Below are 19,088 nucleotides of genomic sequence, written 5' to 3'. Positions count from 1 at the left end.
AGTGATCGATAAGAATGGGACGCGCCGTAACAGGGGAAGCCACCATCACTTTTCACACTGCATTCTGCATTCATCCGCATCTTACGCATAATTCACACCTAATGGACAAACTACCGGATGTGCAAAACATCGAAAAACACCTGACATATGGAAACTGGAGTGCATGCTGTGCAGTTTGCCAGTGGTGGTACTCGATATTCTACCAGATGATCTATAGATCCATCAGAACCAACGGGAGATATCCACTGTATACTTTGTAATTCAAGACTAGCAAAAGGCTGAAAAGTCAGGCATATTCTGGCATCAAGCGCGTGCATCCAAACAAGAGATCGAAGGATCAGGAAATCTATGCCCAAATATATACGTCCTCCGTTTTCCTATTCAACTGGAACGCATTCGTTCCGTCTCGGTATCCCAATGCTCGAAACATGGTACTTCTTCATAACCGAACCTCTACGCTCATCAGAAGCGAAGCTCAGATTGCTTCGTAATCCTTTATTTGATAGCTTCGACTTGATTATTTCTTTAGGGATTTGGAAAGTACAACTATTTATCAAGAGAGAATTCTAGCATCTGTTCAAAAATATTGTTTTCCTATTTGGCGAAATGCAAATTGCAAAGGACGCGTTAACAATAACAATTATAAGACTTTACTTAGCACTGACTGGAAACGTGAAAAGTTGCTGTGAAGTGATTCTTTGCTATCAATTACTACTGAATTCTGCCTTCATTAGTCACGTGCACGAAAATCTCAGTGTCGGCAGCAGGCTTCTCAGGGCGGCCGGCCATGCCTACTCCTTCCCCAACACTCTACAATGGCGCTTCCGCGGGCACACCAGCAAGCGTTTACCCCTCGCGAAATTGAATTCCTCGCAGGGCACGAGGAAATCACAGTTATACCCACCCATAGAATGCCACGATTAGACTTGATTGAGGTATACGATTACCAATCGTTTTGGAAACATCAGACTGATCGCTGTTGATCGCCAGGAATCCTACGGTCCATTTCGGCCGCCACTGAAAGCCAAAGTACCACTATGGCTCGCACTCATGATGAAGAAGAATAATCGGTGTCACATTCTTGCCCCGGAATGGCTTTCCACAGGTTAGCGGACGAGGCAGGACCTAGTAACTTAAAAGCGTATGTAACCGAAGCCCATATCTTAGAATCTCTGTCACGGCGGCTGCAAGAGGAAGAGCAAGAGTCAGAGTTTAGTGCATTACCTTTTCACTACATGGAAATAGCGCAGATGCTTTTAGAAACGTAAGGCAGCTGACGAGTGATTCACGCGACGTGCACCGCGTTAATTTCGTGTTTACTTAGCGCTCCAGACGATATACCCGATGCCGAAGAAATACGACGGCTGCTCAAAGATCTTCGAGAAACAAGACAATCAAAAGCAAGACTAGGTCTCTCTGCGCTCGATCACAAATGGCTTGGTGTAAGTGGGGCATGTTCCAAAAATGCGTTGCATGTGTAGACTAAGCTAAATCCACTCCCACGTAGGTCAATAACTTGTCACTGATGGAGATCAACGAAATCCGGCCCTTCTTTACAAAAGCATTTTTAGAGATGCGAAAACTTAGCGAAACAGCTGGAAGACCATAATGCCCCCAACTCCTTGTAAATATTTTACTTTTCTTCCCCGTACATGTATAAAACACACATCGGCCTACTAGACAAAACATGGAAGAACTGAAAAGGGTTGAATGGGAGTTGTTTCCACCAAGTTGAGCGCATACATCATGCAATCCTTGGCACGATCTAGTCTGCCTGAACTTTGGTATATCTCACCAAGTAGCAACCTTGTCACGTCGATGATGAGTATATATACATTTTTTCTCTAGTTATTGGATCATCTTACCACGCTTCCGCGCTGTCCCATGCAAACTCTTTGGTCGCCTGTTCCAGGAGCCCTTCAGCTGAATCCTTAGAATCGCTTTGCATTAATGTTCGTGCAAGCCATATGCACGATTCTACGTCGCTGGCATCGATCTTGAAGGCTTTTTCAAATGCCTCGATTGCATCATCGAGCTGCTTTTGTGCGAGTAAGATCCGACCTAGCATGCAATAGACACGTGGATTGCTCGACGAATCGATATTTTCGGCCTCTTGCACTGCTTTGAGCGCTTCTTCGTGCTTGTCCAGTTTCAGAAAAGTATTTGCAGACAATAGCCATAGATCCACTAACAAATGTTTGCTTTCTTGCTGCTTCAGTCGAATGCCCAACGGGATCTTGCTCGATGGTACATTCGATTGCTGTACCGTGTAGAAGCTGTTCATTGAAGAACTAAGTACAGATACACTATCGTCGATATCTGTTTGGATCGAATCTAGGCATTCAATCGGTACATCAGTGTGTTGTTACTTGTAATCTAGGTGGGACTTACCATGGATGCTAGGGGCTTGAGATACCTTGTTGGAGCCCACCTTAAGCATCGATTTGGGCAGTGACTCTCCATTTGATCGTCTGCCTGTACTTCGGGATGAATGTAAATGGAAAGGAAAGTGGTGGTGATGATGGTGTCTTGAGTTTTGGGTCGACGATGTTTTTACGCTTGCTGCTTCCTCGGACGACGACGGCACGGTCAAAAATCCTGCTGAATGTCCATTGCTTCCAAGGTGTCTGCTGCTAAAAGAAGACGCAGATCGGCTTCGCGTTGTTGTTGTTTTTGTTGCCGTCGTTGTTGTTCCTCGCCCGTTCTTGGCCTTGCCACGGATATCATCGTGCGATTTTGAAGCACTTATCTGCAATTCATCCACTTTGAGATACATTGATGTTTCCGATCCACGCCGCGGAATTGCTGTCGCCGCAGTGGTGATGGAATTATCGTCCAAGTTATTGAAAGCTCCAGATAGCACCATCTCATCATTGTAAACAGAAGGATCAGGCAGTGAGATATCAGTCGTAATTACTTTGCTGTACATTGCGAACAATGCTTCCTGAGCCTCCAGAGCAGCTTGCGGTCCTTTCATCTTTTCTAGAAGCAGCACTCTAGTGATATGTAGAGAGAGCTGCTGGCCTGGATTAGCGTCAATTTCCAGTGCTTCCCGTAGTCCGATATCACATGCTTGCAGCGCATGCTCATTGTCATCTTGTGTCGGGCAAGAACAGGCGAGGGAGAGCAAATTCCATGAGGGTATATATGACGGATTAAGTTGGATTGCTTTCGAGATAAGTGGTATCACTGATTGGATATCGCGCGTTGTTGCATGAAATAATGCTTGCATGTAATAAGTTTCCCAGTCTGATGGATCCGCCGCCAGAGCTTCGTTCAGATAATCGAGTGCCTTTTGGAAATATGTTGATCGCAGATGGGAGTTTCGGCCTATACACAATCAGCTAAACTTATATGCTTTTCGTGACAGACCCAAAGTAGCTTACTTTGATATGCTATGTATATATAAGCCGAACCTGCTGCCAGATATACTTTACGACGGAGAGGTGATTGAGGATCGACCTTGTCCATTTTCAGTCGAGCCATTTCTGCGTATTCTACAGCTTTGGACGCTTGTTTGATATGCAGACAGTACATTTTGACGGCGCCGAGTAGGACATTCAGTATATCTTCTGTAGATTCACACTCATCGGTACGCTGAGAGGCGATAGACTTTTTGCTTGATGAAGTATCGACCAGGCGTTCCAGTGCGCTTCCAGTAATGTGAGGATACGTGCAAAGTTTTCCCTTGGCGTGTACCATCGCATCACCTTTTTCCCTTGCTTCGTCCCAAGTCTGGGATCCTAATCCAACGAGATAGAGGTATGATCGAAGCGCGTAAGCAGCTTCTTCGTAATCGCCTATTTGAACGAGAGTGTGGAATAAAAGTCGAGACACTGTTGGAGAATTAAATGTATGCTCTGCAGCTCGAAGAAGCACTTGCTTCAAACCCAACAGATGACGTGGGTCAGTATCTCCAATATACGAAAGATCATCTGCCATCTGCTCGAGGAATTCAAATAGCATCTTGTTTTTCTCTCCAGATCTTGGCAATATAGAAAATAACAAACGCTCATACATTGCATTCAGCTGCATTATCTCTGCAGCAACCTGGTATCTTGCCCTGATTCACCATTGTTAAAGTGAGCCTTATCTTTTTTGCTTTTTATATTACTTACATAGAAGCGTCTGTACCCGACGGATACCGTCCATTTTTATACAAGTCTGATAGATATTTGATTGATAGCCGAAGAGCGTAGAGTCGTTTGTGAGGTCGCCAGGACGATGACACATTGTATGTAACCTTTTGATAACCGCGTATAAACTCTAGCATTGCTTTTACATCATCTACAGCTCTATTTGAGTCAGTACGATTTTTTTTTGGCATAGCAACAAAAATCCCATCGACGTACTGTGCTCTGGAAATCAGCATGATAATAGCTCGACGCAGTGCCTCCTCCGCCCATTCGACGAGTACTTTTTGATCCAAGGATTCTCCAAAAGTTTCATCCAGCAATGATACAATTCCACGATAGCTTTGCGTCGCGGCCGTGATATCACCCAGCTGTTCATATGAAAGAGCTACACAGAAAGAATATAAGATCCATTGTCGCGCAGGTGTTTGAAACTCTCTTGTTGTTACCTTTCATTGCGCGTGCCTGCAGGAACAGCACAGCGTTGTATCCGGAGCTCACATCGGTCTTTGAGAACGCAAGCTGCTCGACTATATCTACGGTATCCTTGTATTGACCGCATTCGAAGTGGCAGCGGGCTAGTATGATCTTGGCAAACTGTGATATTTGGCCCTTGTAAGAAAAACTTCTACCAGCCGATCTTTTCTTTTACACGTTTACCTCGCGCTGAACAGGAGCATCGTCATCCGTTTCGGGTAAGGCCAAAACTGCGTGTAACTGATGTAGGAATGGCTTTGACGTGTCAACCGTGATACGCTGCGGTGAAGCAGCGTCGTCGTCGTCTTCGTCGTTTTGCTGCTGCTCTTGTTCCGCGCGATCCGTCAATCGAGAAAGAGCAGCCTCAATGAGGATAGTCTGCTCCAGCACTGCAAAAGACGGTCCGTTGTTAGTCTTTTTTTTCCATAGTAACACGGAACAGTATACTACTAGCCTGTGCCACTTGGGCAATACTTTTTGAAACGCTTTGCAAGATCAGGGATTAGGTGCCATTTGCCTCTGCAACGGGCAGCCTCAATATCCCGCAGCACCTGCGCGACCTTGCTGGAGGTCCAGATCGAGGTCATTGATGAGCTGTCGAAAACACGGCCAGTTCAGGAGTAGACAGGGTCTTTTGCAGTGTGCTTGCATTTTATGCCACACGTGATGTGATTCCCATTCTGGTGCATAGCCATTCCGCATGTTCTATTTGCACAAGAAGCATGTTCTAAAGGACTTAATTTTCCTTAATCACAATCACATAAACTCTGATATATGATGAACCAATACTGGCAATGTTATTCAATTTTTACTTTTAGGGGTGATAGACTAGAAAAGAGTTTACAGCAAAGTAGACATGCAAATACAGTAATATCTAGTGAAATCGGACAGTGAAAGGTTGATCCAGATCAAGCTCCAAATCTTTAACAGTGGCAGTGTTGTTAGCAAAGGACACCTTGTACTTTTTGCCATTGTAGGTAGCAGTTGAGAGCTTGTCTACACCTGCACCGACAATGCTGATAGTGTTTAGCTTCTCAGCGTCCTTGTAATCAAAAGAGCCTTTGGCTTGCAAAGCACCGTTCTTGTAACTAAATTTGATGTCGGATGTCTTGTTTTGCTCAACCGAGTGACCGTCATCAATGTACAAACGACCCTTGGCAGCACCCTTCTTGTCGAGAGTGATAAGAAGGGAGTAAGGAGTAGCATAGGTTTCATCGACAGTGTACTTGGAAGTCTTGAGCGGAAGGACGGCACCACCTCGAATGTGGATAGGGATGTGAGTCAGAGGAGCGTCAAGCGTCTCGGTGCGACCGCCCTCGATAGACTCGTGTGTGTACCAGTCATACCAGATACCGGATGGGAACTGAGCCTTGACGGTGGTGGCACCCTTGTCCAACACAGGAGAAAGCAAAATGTCGCTACCAATCAAGACTTGGACGCTATTGTCTGCAAACTCCTTGACGTTTTCCGGGTATTCGAAAACAAGTGGTCTCCAGACTCCTGTGCCGAGACGATTCGATTCTTCGAAGACAGTGTAGTAGTAAGGCAAAATAGCGTAGCGGATTCCAAGAGCAATGCGCGAAGCTTCAGCGGTCGAGTTCCATCGGAAAGGTTCCTGGCCGATGCCGTACATATCATTGTGATTGCGAGCAAAAGGATAGAACGCACCGAGCTCCATCCAGCGAGTACAAAGTTCCTCGGTTGTGCTGTTCTGGAAACCGCAGACATCCGCACCCGAAAGCGAAACACCAAACATTTGGAAATTGAAGATTTCAGTCAAAGAACTCTTGAGTTTGGCCCAGGTCGATTGGTTGTCACCAGTCCAATGTCCCGCTTTCTACGCCAGCGAACGAGCAATAATGGATTAATCAACAGACATTCCTTATATACACAGCGGCCTTTTCGTTTAAATACCTTTCCAGAGCCGGGGAAAGTTGAGCGAGTCAAGAGGAAAACGCGTTCGTTTGGTCTGTATTTGCGGACGGCCTGTTCAATGTTCGTTCAATGTTAGCGTGGATTGAAAACATTTAGCAATGGATATAATGTATTTACATCATATGTGATACTGCATTCAGCGTGGCCGTAAAGGCTATGCAAGTCATAGTGAGGCACTCCACCAAAATGCACCGCAGTCATTGCAGCCGTCTTTTCGGACAAGTTTCCAGCGCCGTTGTTGATTGTATAAGGAGGGTACAGTAAGTTTCGCGTATCTCCAGGGACCGAAGTGCCCAGAGCATCAAGTGCTACTTGCTCTTCCGCATGAAGCTTGTCTTGCACGTCTTGCGGCAAAAAGGCTGGATTAACGACGAATTGGTTTGTCTTGTTCGTACCGCAGGAACCCAAGCAGAGATTTGATGGCTCGTTCATGTCGAGCCACAAACCATCCAAGTCCAGCAACTTCATCCAGTCGATAATCTGCTGGCTCCAGAACTCAGTAGCGTTAGGATGCCACCAGTCTGTAAACAAGAAGAACCATTATTAAATTGTTATTCTTTGTATTTGCAATGTTATTATTATACCTGGAAAGACCGTGTATCCCGGCCAGACTTGTCCAATGAATTCGGTTCCATCATTGTTCTTCATAAAGACATCCATCTCATGACCAATCTGGTAAGTTTTGTAGGTCGTGTTTGTGCTGAGAGCTGGATCGACCATGGTGACAAACTTTTGCTTGTTGGCATGCAACCGTTTGCTTAGTGCAATCATTTTATCCTGAGGGAAATTCTCTGGGTCCATGGTAAAGTCTTTCCACGTATCCATATAGTCAATGTCGATCCATGCAGTTTCCACTATATATATCTTCGATATTAGTTGCAAGCCGATTTTGAACGAGCATTCTGCTAAATGTTCGATACATGCATGGAATATCCGCCTTCTTGTAGCCCTCAATGACCCATTCGACGTCTTCAATGTTCTTGTAGCCATAGCGGCAGTGGTGCCATCCGAGCATCCACAATGCTGATAAGTTGACGTCGTAAATAATTACGTATATAGTGATATGTACATTTAGTCACCCATCAACTTACCAGGCATTATTGGCTTGCCGATCAAATCGGTGTAAGATTGTACGACAGAATTGGGTTTGCCGTCCTTGGGGATAAAGAAGTAGAAATCGAGGATACCACCGATTATCTTGTAGGTAATGCGTCCTTCGCTAAAGAAAACATCCATGCCATGGGCATTGAGCAGTAGTGTACCGTGGGAATTGCCATTGTTGCGAATTTCGGTGTAGTAAGGGTGCGACCCATATATGTTCTCGTACCAACTTGAGAGATTTCAAGCATTAGTGAAAATTTTATACAAGATAGATTGTTAACTCCTTGGTATGGAACTTACGGAGTGGTAGCATCGCGAGCAAAAATAGTGGTAACATTCTGGAGCAAGTATTTACAGTTGAATATCTTGCTTGGCCTGGAAATTTCTGCATAGGCTCCAATAGACTTACATGGACGTTGTTGCGACGGAATGATCCAATTACTTCACCTAGGCCATAAAGGTTTGTGTCCCTGGGAACAGCTGTAGAAACTTCCAGGTATTGATCCTCGAACACCAAGGGATACTCCGTTGTATCAAAGATGACTTGTTTATCTGATTTGCGGATGACCTTGAAACCGAAAGGATTGGATGTATACTTGAAGTCATAGTTGAGGTTGCGGGCAGCAGCTGAAACCTTGGGTCGCTCCACACCTAGCGGCGAGTCTGGGACAAGGTATTGCTTTCCGTTTTTGTCTGCAATCTGCCATAAGTAGATGATTTAGATTTCCTGCAAGCAGCAGCGACACAAATCAGATCAAGTTTTTCCCGCGGGTTTATGTACCTTGACATGCAATCTGTCTTCTGCCTCGTAATCTATGTTTACCAGAAGATTATCGATCGTTTTGCCAAACAGATCACGACCGCTTTGCTTGAAGGACAAAGGAATCTCTAATCCGGATTTTGTCTTTTGTGCATGACCGCTGACCTTGTATCCTCCTGCGGATGACGAGACGTCTAAAGAAAGATTAGCGGGAGAATACGTTGGTTTTGATCTTCTAAACAGATACCGTAGTTAGGAGCAGCAGCAGCCGCTGAAAACAACGTTAACGCAATGGCAACAAAAATGCTAGAGACACCTTTCATCTTGCAAGAGGCAGCAGCATAGGAATGCTCCCAAAAAGTCCTTTATAAAGGGAGTTACCCAGTCCACAGAAAACGACGGGAAGCAGAAAGTTTTCTGCGGTACCCCACATGCAACATTGGCGGTATGGAGCGGGAAAATGTCATCCAAATGGAAGCTATTCTTTTTCAGGGTTGATGACGCATCGTCAATTTGAGTTGAGAACCTTGTTAGATCATCTTAGTCCTGGGGAAAACGGGATTGTGCTGTATCGATTATGTAAAGCTGTCGGGTAAATGCATCATAAATGTGAACCAACATTTTTAAGATCAGACGAAACAAAAATGGTCTAAAGATGTTGCTGCATGCATTTATTTCCATGGTAGGCTCAAACTAGGTAACCCGCGAAAATTCCATCAATAGTGTGTGCGACATCTCTCCGATCAAAGTTGGATCGGGTGTTTATGTGCTTATGCAGTTTTGCATACTAAATAAGTACACTCTTTTTTTGTGTGTGTATGAAAGTTTATTCAGAGATGGACACCTGGGTCCATCGGTTCAAAAAAAATTAAATTGGAAATAAAAGGAAACAGAGGGAACCAGACGATAACGCGAAACAAGGTCGTTGGCCTTAGCGATGCGAAGTGAGGCGGCAATTGTTTCGGCGGTGGCAGCCTGCGGGACAAATGCAGCGTTATCAAAAATATAACGCCAATGGGCTTTCCATATCGACAAGATTGTGCAAGCAACGATGCGGGTCCGTTCTAGGTTAAAGTGCGGTAAAACCTTATTACTATTCAGAGGATATCCAAGGTATACAGTGCATTCGGGGGAACTACGGTCTTGCCAGTGTAAGATGCCTTCTGCTTGGAAAAGCTTGTTGCCATTCAATGTGTTTGCGACCACTCAAAGATACCGCGACCGTCTTACGTCTATTGAGTCTGACATTTGACGCTTGAGAGTACAGTGCAAAGAGCTGAAACAGTGTTGCAAACTGATCAGGCCAAGTTAAGAAAACCAAAATATCGTCAGCATATGCCATAATTTCTAAAAAGGCCTTTCTTTTGGCCTTCGGCCCAACACGCTCCCCAATTCATTTTGCCTGAACTGCTCTTGAAAACTTCGATGAACTCCACAGCAGCAGCATGCATATCGTCTAGAGTAGTTCGCGCAATATTGCTGATTTCTGGCGGCTGCTCCATGGGGTGTGATCGGTTGAGAATCACCATCCCCTTCCGCAATCTTGTCATATTTTCGTTTCAACTGGCCGGTGTAGACGCATCCGGCTTCAGCAAATCGAATTGCTCGACCAGGGTTCTGCTCGATGCTGTTTCGTATCTTGGTGAACTGGTCAAATGTAGTGCTGCAGACCTTTTGTAATGCAGCGAGCTTTTCTTCCTCGACTCCGCTGCTGCCATCGATAAGGCTCAGGCTTTTCGCCAATCCATTGACCTTAATCATCGTTGGATCATCCCAATGATCGAATGCGAGAAGGCTCTGCTGGCCTGAGATTAGAAACTGCGTACCGAGATGTCCAAAAGTCATCCGATCGGCTAAGGATATCTTACATGTCTGAAAAGACACGCGGAGCCTGGGAAGCCGGTCGTATCTAAAGGAATAGGCGCAAGCTCTTTGATTCTGGATGGCCCCCAAGCGCGGACAAAGCCTGGCGCTTGAGAACGACCTTGGCTTTCTACATCTCTACGCAGCCTTTGCAGAATTGGATCAATCCATTATGTGCAACAAGCGCCGTCTTGAGAGTGGATCGTGGTCGGGTCACAGAGGATTCTGGCAGCCTTGACGAAGTGCATTCAATTGATCAAGTGCGAACGTGATAGCAGTAGTACGAGCACGAATCGTTGCTTTGCGGATAGATGCTGAAATATCTGTGCTTGGCCAAGCTTATGATGTAGTTTGCTGAACAAGTAATTCGACCAAAATCAAACAGATCCACATAGCGTGCGGTTCAAAAACTTCCAAACGGAACAACACTCTTGATGTAATTGTCAACTCCAGAGAGGAACTGCCACTTCCATCCCAGGCAGAGGGTCTAGTTTGACCGAGCCTGTCAAAAAACAAAAGGAAGTCAGATCTTGCAAGTTTTTGAGTGATTTTTAGGATAACGGCATCTGCCTATGGTTTCTTGAAATGATTTGCCTTCTTTGCATGATGATTTATTCAGGTGGGGCAGAGATCAAATAGCAGCACCATGCCCAAACAACAATGAATTACTACATACACTCGCAACACGTCAGTTATCGTCTTCGAGTTAAGAAACTAAAATGAATCAGTTGCTCGTGCAATTCAAACACGTTGGAGGCAACAATACCTGTGCCTTGTCGTTCGTCATGGTTGGCAGGTTGTAAGGCGGGGCTAGGCGGTGGAGTCTCTGGATACGGCTGGTATTTGAAAGGGTTCTTCAGAATCAGGGTCTTTCCAATGGCATTAGGTTCCAAGGGATCAGTGCCGTAAATGCAGGCCACTCCAAAAGGTGACTTATCGACTATCTCTTTGGCCTTTTGCGATTTTCTAGTGTGGATTCTAGACCCAGAACAAGACACGAGGCCTGGCCTAACGTCGACATTTGATAGAAAAAGAAAGGGGATAAAATAAAAAGCTGCCTGCCGTTCCTCGTCGCATGATTTTGCGGCTCCAAATTCATTCAACCGTGTCCTCAGAGGAGTCGCGGCCTGCGTCACCCGATAGCATTAGCCCAGAAGGCAATAGATAGGCAGGATCGAACGTTCTTCTAAGGTTGAATGCACCGTTATCAGCTTCAATGGTGGTGGCAAAATACATAAAATGAGTTTGTTCGTCCTCCAGAGTTGCTTATGAAATGTTGGATTATTGAATTACAGAGTTCGGCCGTGAGCTTTCTTTGTGCAAGAAATATCTCTTCAGGTGTGACGATGAAGGAAAAAATGGCGATGTGCAATAGTCCTGCTTTTTGGTTGCTGTCAGCTTGTTCAAAATATAATATAGACTCCCACACAGATAGCGAGAAATGACTGCTCTGCTGAATCATCGTCCTCTTGAAGCTTATTACCATCATTAATCAAAAAAAAAGGATGGAGGATGTTTGAGCAATCAGCCGATAGGAGAGGAGCTGGGAATTTTTCAGCTGGCAATGCCGAGGCAAAGAGCGGACCTGATCCGGGTGGATTCCGCAAAGCTTGTTTCTCTGAAGCTTAGGAATGAGCTTGGCGCCTCAAGACATTCCTTCTGTGTTCGTCTTGGATGAGCAGAAGCTTGAAAACGCCGAGAGCGCTGACAAGCAGGAGCTTTACTTGCTCCAATGGCTTGCCCAAGTCGAGCGCGAGTGCAAAATGGCGGACGCTGTAAGTCACCATCGATCGTCCTTGAACTTAGACGCGTCTCACGAAAAATATAGGATACCTTGAAAAAAGTGCAAGCGCATTTGGAAAAGACACTATTGCGTTTAATATCGCTCACGACAGCCAGACCTCGAAGACCAATACGGTTCCTTATAGGACGCTGCTACGTATTATTATACACTAAAGGCGAGACACGCAATCTTTTTGATACTGTTACCGCGCTCCACAGCTTGATAAGTGCAAACAAAAATATCGAAAAGGAAACAAGAATGTAAGTGGGAAATAGGATAATCGAAATTTGCAGTTATGCTTACCTTTCATCGCTTTCATTCAGTGCGGCTATATCGACGACGGGTGCTATAATGGGAGCTGTGGGCAGCAAGGTTTTATCTCTCTTCGCAGAAACAGCAAATGTTTTGATTAAAGTTATTAAAAACACGAACGTAAGTCCGGGAATCTATCAAGGAGATTGTCCCTTATTAATCATGAACCTGCATCAGCATCCAATGCTGCTCCGATTGGAAGCTATCAATGCATTCACGTTGCTGCTGAAAGGCGCTGGCAAAGGAGCTACCGAAGCTATCTTGAAAGACCTGACAAAGCAGCTGAAGAATGGATTGGCAGACAGAGCGCTTGCAATGCGCATTGCAAGCGCTCAATGCACGCAGGCTATCATCCAACATGCACGTCAAACACTTACAGTGCACGATGTTGAGTCATATTTGCAGATATTTTTCAAAGCATTCGAGCATTCCACCTTCCCAGTTCGACGAGCGGTTTCCTCACTATGTGCAACTCTGCTTGCATTTACACAGTCAAACGCCACGACTGATCCTAACAAGCCATCGGTTAAGTTTGCGATCACGGGCGAGGAGAATGCCAGCAAGATCGGCGAGATGTCCAGTACAACTTTAATGAGCATCGACGAAATGCTAAATCAGCTTTCGGCATGCTACAATCGACCCAACGTTTCCAGAGAAACGAAAATTGGCATTATCGAAACTTATGCGACTTTGTTCATTCTTCTTGGGACGGAATTCGTTGAAACAAACTATGCGACAATTGCTCGACATATCCTGCGAGAACTTTTGGATACCTCAAAGCAAAACCTTTCTTCTTCAGATGGAGCTTTCGCACGAGCTCAAGTGTTCTTTTTGATGAACAACACTATTGCTAAGCGACTGTTAAGTGAACAAGGTCAAGGAACAGCCATCCGCCTGCTCGTAACAGAATTTGTAAAAGGCTGGCCGCCACTTTTACCAAATCAACCGCCGCCTAACAAACATACTTTGATTTGCGTGACAAACTTAATATCGGCGTTGATATGCGAATTAGGATCTGGAGCAAATGTTGTACAGGTACCAGTTTTCAGCATAGCCTTTCACAAATTTATTTGTCCTAATTTTATTTCTATTCAAGGATATCATTGTTGATCCTTTATTCTTGCTCTTGACACATCCGAGTTTCTCGGTGCAGTCGGCTGCAGCGTGGTGTATTCGGTGTGTATGTCACGCACTGCCTTTCAAATTACCATATTTACTTCCAAGAGCACTCAATATGCTAGAAAAGGATTTATCCAACCTGACAAATCCTAGTGCGACGGTCGACTTGAGAAAGCGCATCATTGGATACGCCTACACTGTTGGAGCCGTTATGAGCGTTTTCCCTTCTCGCCCGATATACACATCTTTCGATTTAAGCGCACGAGCAATGTCACTGGCAACACAGCTGTTAAAGAATACACACAAGGACCCAGTTTTTGCCAGCGTCCAAATACAGACAGCTTGGGTACTTGTAGGATCCATTATGTGTCTTGGTCCAAACCTTGTAAAGTTGCATTTACCACAACTCCTCCTTCTCTGGAAAGGATGTCTGCCTAAACCGACTGGCAAGGAAGCAAATGCCATTCGGGCTGAATCCGAATGGTCGTTTCTATTCTTTACTCGTGAACAAGCCATCAACTCCATATATTGCTTCCTCGTTCACAACAAAGATACACTTGTCACCCTGGATATTGCCAAACGAATTGCCGCCTTGCTCAACAACACCTTAGCCTTTCTCGCCACTGCTCCCTCCACTTTCAACAGTTCGACACTTTCGCCTTGTGTTCCATATAGCACGAAGCTCACTGATCAATACTATGCCCTTCGGAAACGAATTTTCCAGTGCTTTGTAACGATCCGACCTCTGCTTTCGACATACGAGTCCTCTTTAACAAGCTTAATTCGCAATTCTCTAAATGTATTTATCGAGCCCGAGAAGCTTTCGCCTTCCTCTGGAGCACATGCACAGGTTATAGCATCCGTTCCTGGACAGTTTGTCAGCTTATGGAATACACCAGATGGCCACGGTTACGGTGTAACTAGCAAAATGCAAGGATACAGAATTGAAGTCGGCATGCAAGACGAAGATGAAGAGAATAACCGTGGAAAGGAATGGGTGACAAAAGATCGATTTCAAAAAGTGGAAGAGTTGCTGGAGCGCCCAATTATCGGCTCCATTGAACTTGATCCAATCTACATATACACTACCTTTGCAGCTAAAGATCAACTGGGACGTCTAGTCGCACCGCAACCGCCGGCACCCTCCACTGCGTACGTCGATTCCAGTATTGAGCTATTTGCGACACTGTTCCCTAGTCAGCCGCCTCCAGTGCAAGAATCCACGTTCGAACATATCGTTAGCATAGTCAAGGATACCCGAGTAGAAAAGAACTCTCCAAAACGAGCAGCCGTACTCGTTAATGTCACCACTGCACTTTTGGGAGCGTTCAAAAACATGATGACGGCAAATTACAAGAAGGAAGTGGAAAGTAGCTTTTCCATGGGCCGAGCAACGCAGCTTGTGCAAGAAATTTTAATGGAAGCGATCGTCCACCCTGATCCTTACTTGCGCAATGCCGCTAGTGAGACAATTGGGCGTTTAACAGCTATCATTGGCGGATCATTTGTTGCAGCGCAGATGCAGCAACTGGTCGATCTCGTAGTGAGCAATCGAGACCCGGATGTACGAGCTGGATGTGCCTTGGCTATCGGATACATCTACACTCACGTCGGCGGAATGGCCGCTGCACCGCATCTGAAAACACTCTTCGGTATACTGGTATCTCTAAGCAGCGATCCACACCCAGTCGTCCACGCTTGGGCTCTGGAAGCTATTGCAATGACAGTAAGCGCTGCAGGATTGATGTTCTCGCAATATGTCAACAGCACTCTGGGAATGGTGGCCAAGCTATACCTCAGTGATACACACGAACCTGGCAGTGGGTCGGTTGCAGTATCCAATGCTGGTATGAGCGTCGGCTTCACTGCATATCAAGAATTCGGTCGCATCATTTACGAACTGATTGGAACTCTCGGTCCCGAACTTCAGGCATCCTCGAAAATACGAGAGCTTTGCTTGAACATCGTAGAAGAACTCAGACTAGAACCGGATGAACGAGTTAACGTGGAAGCGATTCGATGTATCCAGCATTTCTTGATGTTTGCGCCGCAATACCTGAATATGCAAGAATTAGTGCCTTACATGCAAAACCAAATCGTCAGTCTTCACTTGCCACTCAAGAAAGCAGCAGTGACATGTCTGTATCAACTTGTACAGCGCGATGCCGAGCTTGTGTTCAAAGCTGCTCAGCCTGGTCTGGATACCGAGCTATTCAAAATGCTGGATACCGACCCCGGGCTATCGGACGTGAAGAACGTGATCCGAAGCTGGCTCAAGGAAACTGCTGTGAACGAGCCATCCGTGTGGGTTAATATTACAAAGCGAATCATGAGCGGTGCAAGTACGAAACCTGGAGCAGGATCAGCTGACGCTTCCGCAGAAATGGCAAAGACAGACGATGTCCCAGGCGAGATAGACGGCAGTTTCGATGACGATGAGGAAGACGATTACATCGACGACGACGCAGCAGGGTTTGCAGACGATGACCATCACATGGATATCACGACCACGGTAGCCGATGCATCAGGGATGACTTCACGGCTAACTATCAACTTGGAAATACCTCCGCGATGGCGTACGCAGCTGTTTGCGTTGCAATGTTTGCAAAAAACGATCGAATTGATTGCGATCAGTGGTATACGCGAGCATTTTGATCTTGTTATGGCTCGTGCGCGACGGCAACAAGCCGGATTGGGCGATTACCTCGTTTTCCGCGTCCCAGATCTAATCAAACTCTCTTTCTCTGCTGCCACGGCTCACGTGGATGAACTTCGTTTAGCTGGTATCAGTTTGCTGCGTATGGTTATCGAGGCAAGTATAGAGAGAGAGGGGGCAACTTGGAGTATATATTTGACAAAAGGATTAACAACTGCGTGTAGAAATTTGCTGCTACTGCTGATCCTGATCTTGAAGGCACCCTACTCCTTGAACAATATGCAGCTCAGATCGGCGCTGCTTTAACGCCTGCATTTGGAGCCGACTCGTCGTCAGAAATTGTCTCAGCTGCTGTTCGAGTGTGTGCCATCTATGTCGGCAGTGGTATCGTCAAGGATCTGTACCAGCTAGGTCGTGTGTTGAAGCTTTTAACGGCTTCGCTGGATAAGGTCAAAGATGGAAGTCAACTTACAGGCGTGGGTGAAGTCAAAGACCTGAGCCCGCATGCGTCCGTCATGGTCAAACTCTCGGTACTGAACGCTTGGGCAGAGCTCCAAGTGGCTAGCCAGCATCAAGACTACTTGAAACAAGTACTGCAACCGTAAGTTGTATCCAGCCTTTTTCTATTAAAATCAAAATCTGACATCGCTCCCTCTCTAGGAACGTTGCTGCATTAAGTCCACTTTGGTTACGATCGCTTCAAGACTATGCAAAGATACGACTAGAATCAGATATCATTGCATTGACAAGCAACGTGGGAAAAGTGCAAGCATCTTCGTCAGGTGGAATCGACTCTATGTACTCTGCTGCCACGAAGCAAGTGGTGTTACCGGTACGTTTCAAACAAGCACCATAGTCTGATCAAATACTAATAGCATGATAGTATTACAGACGGTCTTGGTTGAAGATAATGGAGGCAGTTGCCACGTTGATCGATATGAATGCACCTTCTATGATGGATGCCATTGAAAAGAGTCGCGAGACGACAGATGACGACAAACCCTCCGATCTGTTTTACGTTTTATTCGGCTTATGCATTGAAAATTTGTCTCGGATCTCCAGTGGTCGCTTCGAGACTTCAAGCACCATGGTGATTTGTCTAAGGGCTCTGAGGACTTTTATACAACCTTGTCTTGCCGGAAAGGAATTTGTTCCAAAAGCAGTATTTTTGGAATTGGTCAACGTGTTTGACCGACTTATCCAGACGGAGGGATACCGAGTGCAGCTTTACATTATTGAGATCGTGCAAAAGCTGACAGAGAACTATGGGAAACAATATCTTTGCGATGATTTGGAAAATGAGAGGTAAAACGTGGGTATATGATATTTCTAACTCTCGTGACTCATAAAATTCTACGCAGCGACGTTGATGCGGTTGATCGCGCACTTGAGCCGGATGCTTTTCCGGCGACAGCTAAACTCTACTATGTTCTGCGACTGCTGATGAACGTGTTTATGCGAAATGTGCCATCGCTGTCCAACAAGCCTTCTTCCATTCGTAAGTTCCAAGAAGAAAAAAAGGTCTTTATCAGATTGCTGATATAACTTATTTCGCCAGGCCAAAACGATGCCGCAAGCAAAGAAAATACTGCCAAGTTACTTGGTTCATGTTTGGACGAATTTTGTATGCTTATCAATATCACCCCGGCGCGCTACAAAGTTGATCTTCTTGCCATTTATTTCAAAGTATTTACAGGTAAGCGCAACTAATTGCTGCATTGTGTAATCTGGCGCTGAGCATGGTGTAATAGATATCTATTTGGAGCCTAGCTATCAGTCCTTGGCTCCTCGAATGCTCTTGTCGCTAAAATCCTTGCTACCTTCGGCTGAACCAACATTAGCTGCTCAAGAGATATCATCGTTGTCTCACGTCACAAGTGCCATGTTGCATACTTTGCTGGATTGCTATCGAGAAATGTAAGTTGATAATTTTCTCTTTATATATTAGCGATTAATTGTCTCTTGCAGGAAAAAACCTGACGCATCTTTCAAAAGTCGATTGCTTGCCTCAGTGTTGATCGTTGTTGGCTGTCCCACCGCATTCATGCAGCACGCTGATGGACGTGGTCTGCTCATTGAAATAATGAGCCATACACTTCAATCAGACGACGTGGAGGTTTGTATTCCAAAATTTATAAGTATCACAGAGACCCTGACATATTCGTAAAATTTAGACCTTGTTGACAACACATCAATCACTCCGTATGCTGCTTCAAGCCCCTCAAAAGAATCCAGACTCACCAGCGTCAACTGGCCTCTCAAGATACATGATCCAGACGATGGTTCCTGAAGTTACCAAGCATTTTCTGTCGAATGGCAAAGTGGAAGATAGAGTCACGTTGATCGAGGAGGATATTAAAACTTTGGTGTCCTTACCTGGATGTGTCACTGAAGCTGAAAGTATGTATTACTTAGCAAAAACGATATGGAGATTTATTACTCAATGCCCTTGTCTTTGCAGGACCACAAATTTTGACTATAGTTTTGTCGACGTTGACTACGTTGTTAGATCTGCAAGGTCCATGCAACGTTATCATGCCGCATATCATGGCACTTGCTACGGAGGGACCTCAAATTTTCCGCGATGCCGTCAACAGTTTGCCTCCAGTAACACGCACAAAATTGGAAAACTCCATGCGCCAAAGCATTCTCTCTAGTCAACAGCAGCAGCAACAACAACGACAGCAGCTAGAACAACAAAGAAATATGAATCGATTCGCCGATGAGTCCAAGAAACCTACCATTCACCTCAAGACTGATTTTAGCAATTTTGCTTAAATAGACAGATATTTATATTACTGTGTAGATAATGACTACTGTACTTGTATCTTTTTACCTTTTCGCTCAACCTTTAAGCAAATTTCGACGAAAATGTATATTCGTCTACTGCCCAGAATTCTTTTTATATTTTGATTTGATATGTCGAGGTCAGTTACTAAGAGGGTTGGA

At 45.2% G+C, this 19,088-nt stretch overlaps 4 protein-coding genes across 4 annotated transcripts; 2 read left to right on the top strand and 2 right to left on the bottom strand.

Annotated features, from left to right (window-relative positions):
• Window positions 1-815: 815 nt before the first annotated feature.
• VTP01DRAFT_1715 (uncharacterized protein) lies at window positions 816-1,609 on the top strand (the record flags this gene model as incomplete). Its single annotated transcript, XM_069380096.1, has 5 exons — window positions 816-935; window positions 991-1,105; window positions 1,168-1,264; window positions 1,325-1,442; window positions 1,508-1,609. The coding sequence occupies 5 exons, from the start codon at window positions 816-818 to the stop codon at window positions 1,607-1,609; spliced, it is 552 nt and encodes a 183-aa protein (XP_069238139.1).
• Window positions 1,610-1,676: 67 nt separating this feature from the next.
• On the bottom strand, window positions 1,677-5,197 carry VTP01DRAFT_1714 (uncharacterized protein; the record flags this gene model as incomplete). The annotated part of the gene is made up of 9 exons (XM_069380095.1): window positions 1,677-1,806; window positions 1,866-2,334; window positions 2,392-3,330; window positions 3,387-4,063; window positions 4,119-4,295; window positions 4,353-4,521; window positions 4,583-4,730; window positions 4,794-4,999; window positions 5,065-5,197. The coding sequence occupies 9 exons, from the start codon at window positions 5,195-5,197 to the stop codon at window positions 1,677-1,679; spliced, it is 3,048 nt and encodes a 1,015-aa protein (XP_069238138.1).
• A 287-nt stretch (window positions 5,198-5,484) lies between these two features.
• On the bottom strand, window positions 5,485-11,505 carry VTP01DRAFT_1713 (uncharacterized protein; the record flags this gene model as incomplete). The annotated part of the gene is made up of 18 exons (XM_069380094.1): window positions 5,485-6,447; window positions 6,525-6,596; window positions 6,663-7,066; window positions 7,130-7,399; window positions 7,470-7,568; window positions 7,637-7,875; window positions 7,947-7,984; window positions 8,056-8,346; window positions 8,428-8,600; window positions 8,654-8,677; window positions 9,312-9,582; window positions 9,637-9,700; window positions 9,790-9,862; window positions 9,933-10,224; window positions 10,275-10,416; window positions 10,487-10,607; window positions 11,036-11,222; window positions 11,374-11,505. The coding sequence occupies 18 exons, from the start codon at window positions 11,503-11,505 to the stop codon at window positions 5,485-5,487; spliced, it is 3,855 nt and encodes a 1,284-aa protein (XP_069238137.1).
• Window positions 11,506-11,900: 395 nt separating this feature from the next.
• VTP01DRAFT_1712 (uncharacterized protein) lies at window positions 11,901-18,917 on the top strand (the record flags this gene model as incomplete). Its single annotated transcript, XM_069380093.1, has 14 exons — window positions 11,901-12,044; window positions 12,098-12,312; window positions 12,376-12,484; window positions 12,542-13,399; window positions 13,461-16,295; window positions 16,364-16,740; window positions 16,800-16,971; window positions 17,023-17,444; window positions 17,501-17,637; window positions 17,698-17,835; window positions 17,891-18,056; window positions 18,108-18,255; window positions 18,314-18,539; window positions 18,601-18,917. 14 exons carry the CDS (start codon window positions 11,901-11,903, stop codon window positions 18,915-18,917), a joined length of 6,264 nt encoding a protein of 2,087 aa, XP_069238136.1.
• Between the last annotated feature and the right edge of the window lie 171 nt (window positions 18,918-19,088).

Source organism: Rhizomucor pusillus (assembly GCF_041956525.1).
Source record: "Rhizomucor pusillus strain CBS 183.67 unplaced genomic scaffold VTP01scaffold_11, whole genome shotgun sequence".
Classification (NCBI taxonomy): Eukaryota; Fungi; Mucoromycota; class Mucoromycetes; order Mucorales; family Lichtheimiaceae; genus Rhizomucor; species Rhizomucor pusillus.
This window is presented reverse-complemented; position numbering and strand designations above follow the sequence as displayed.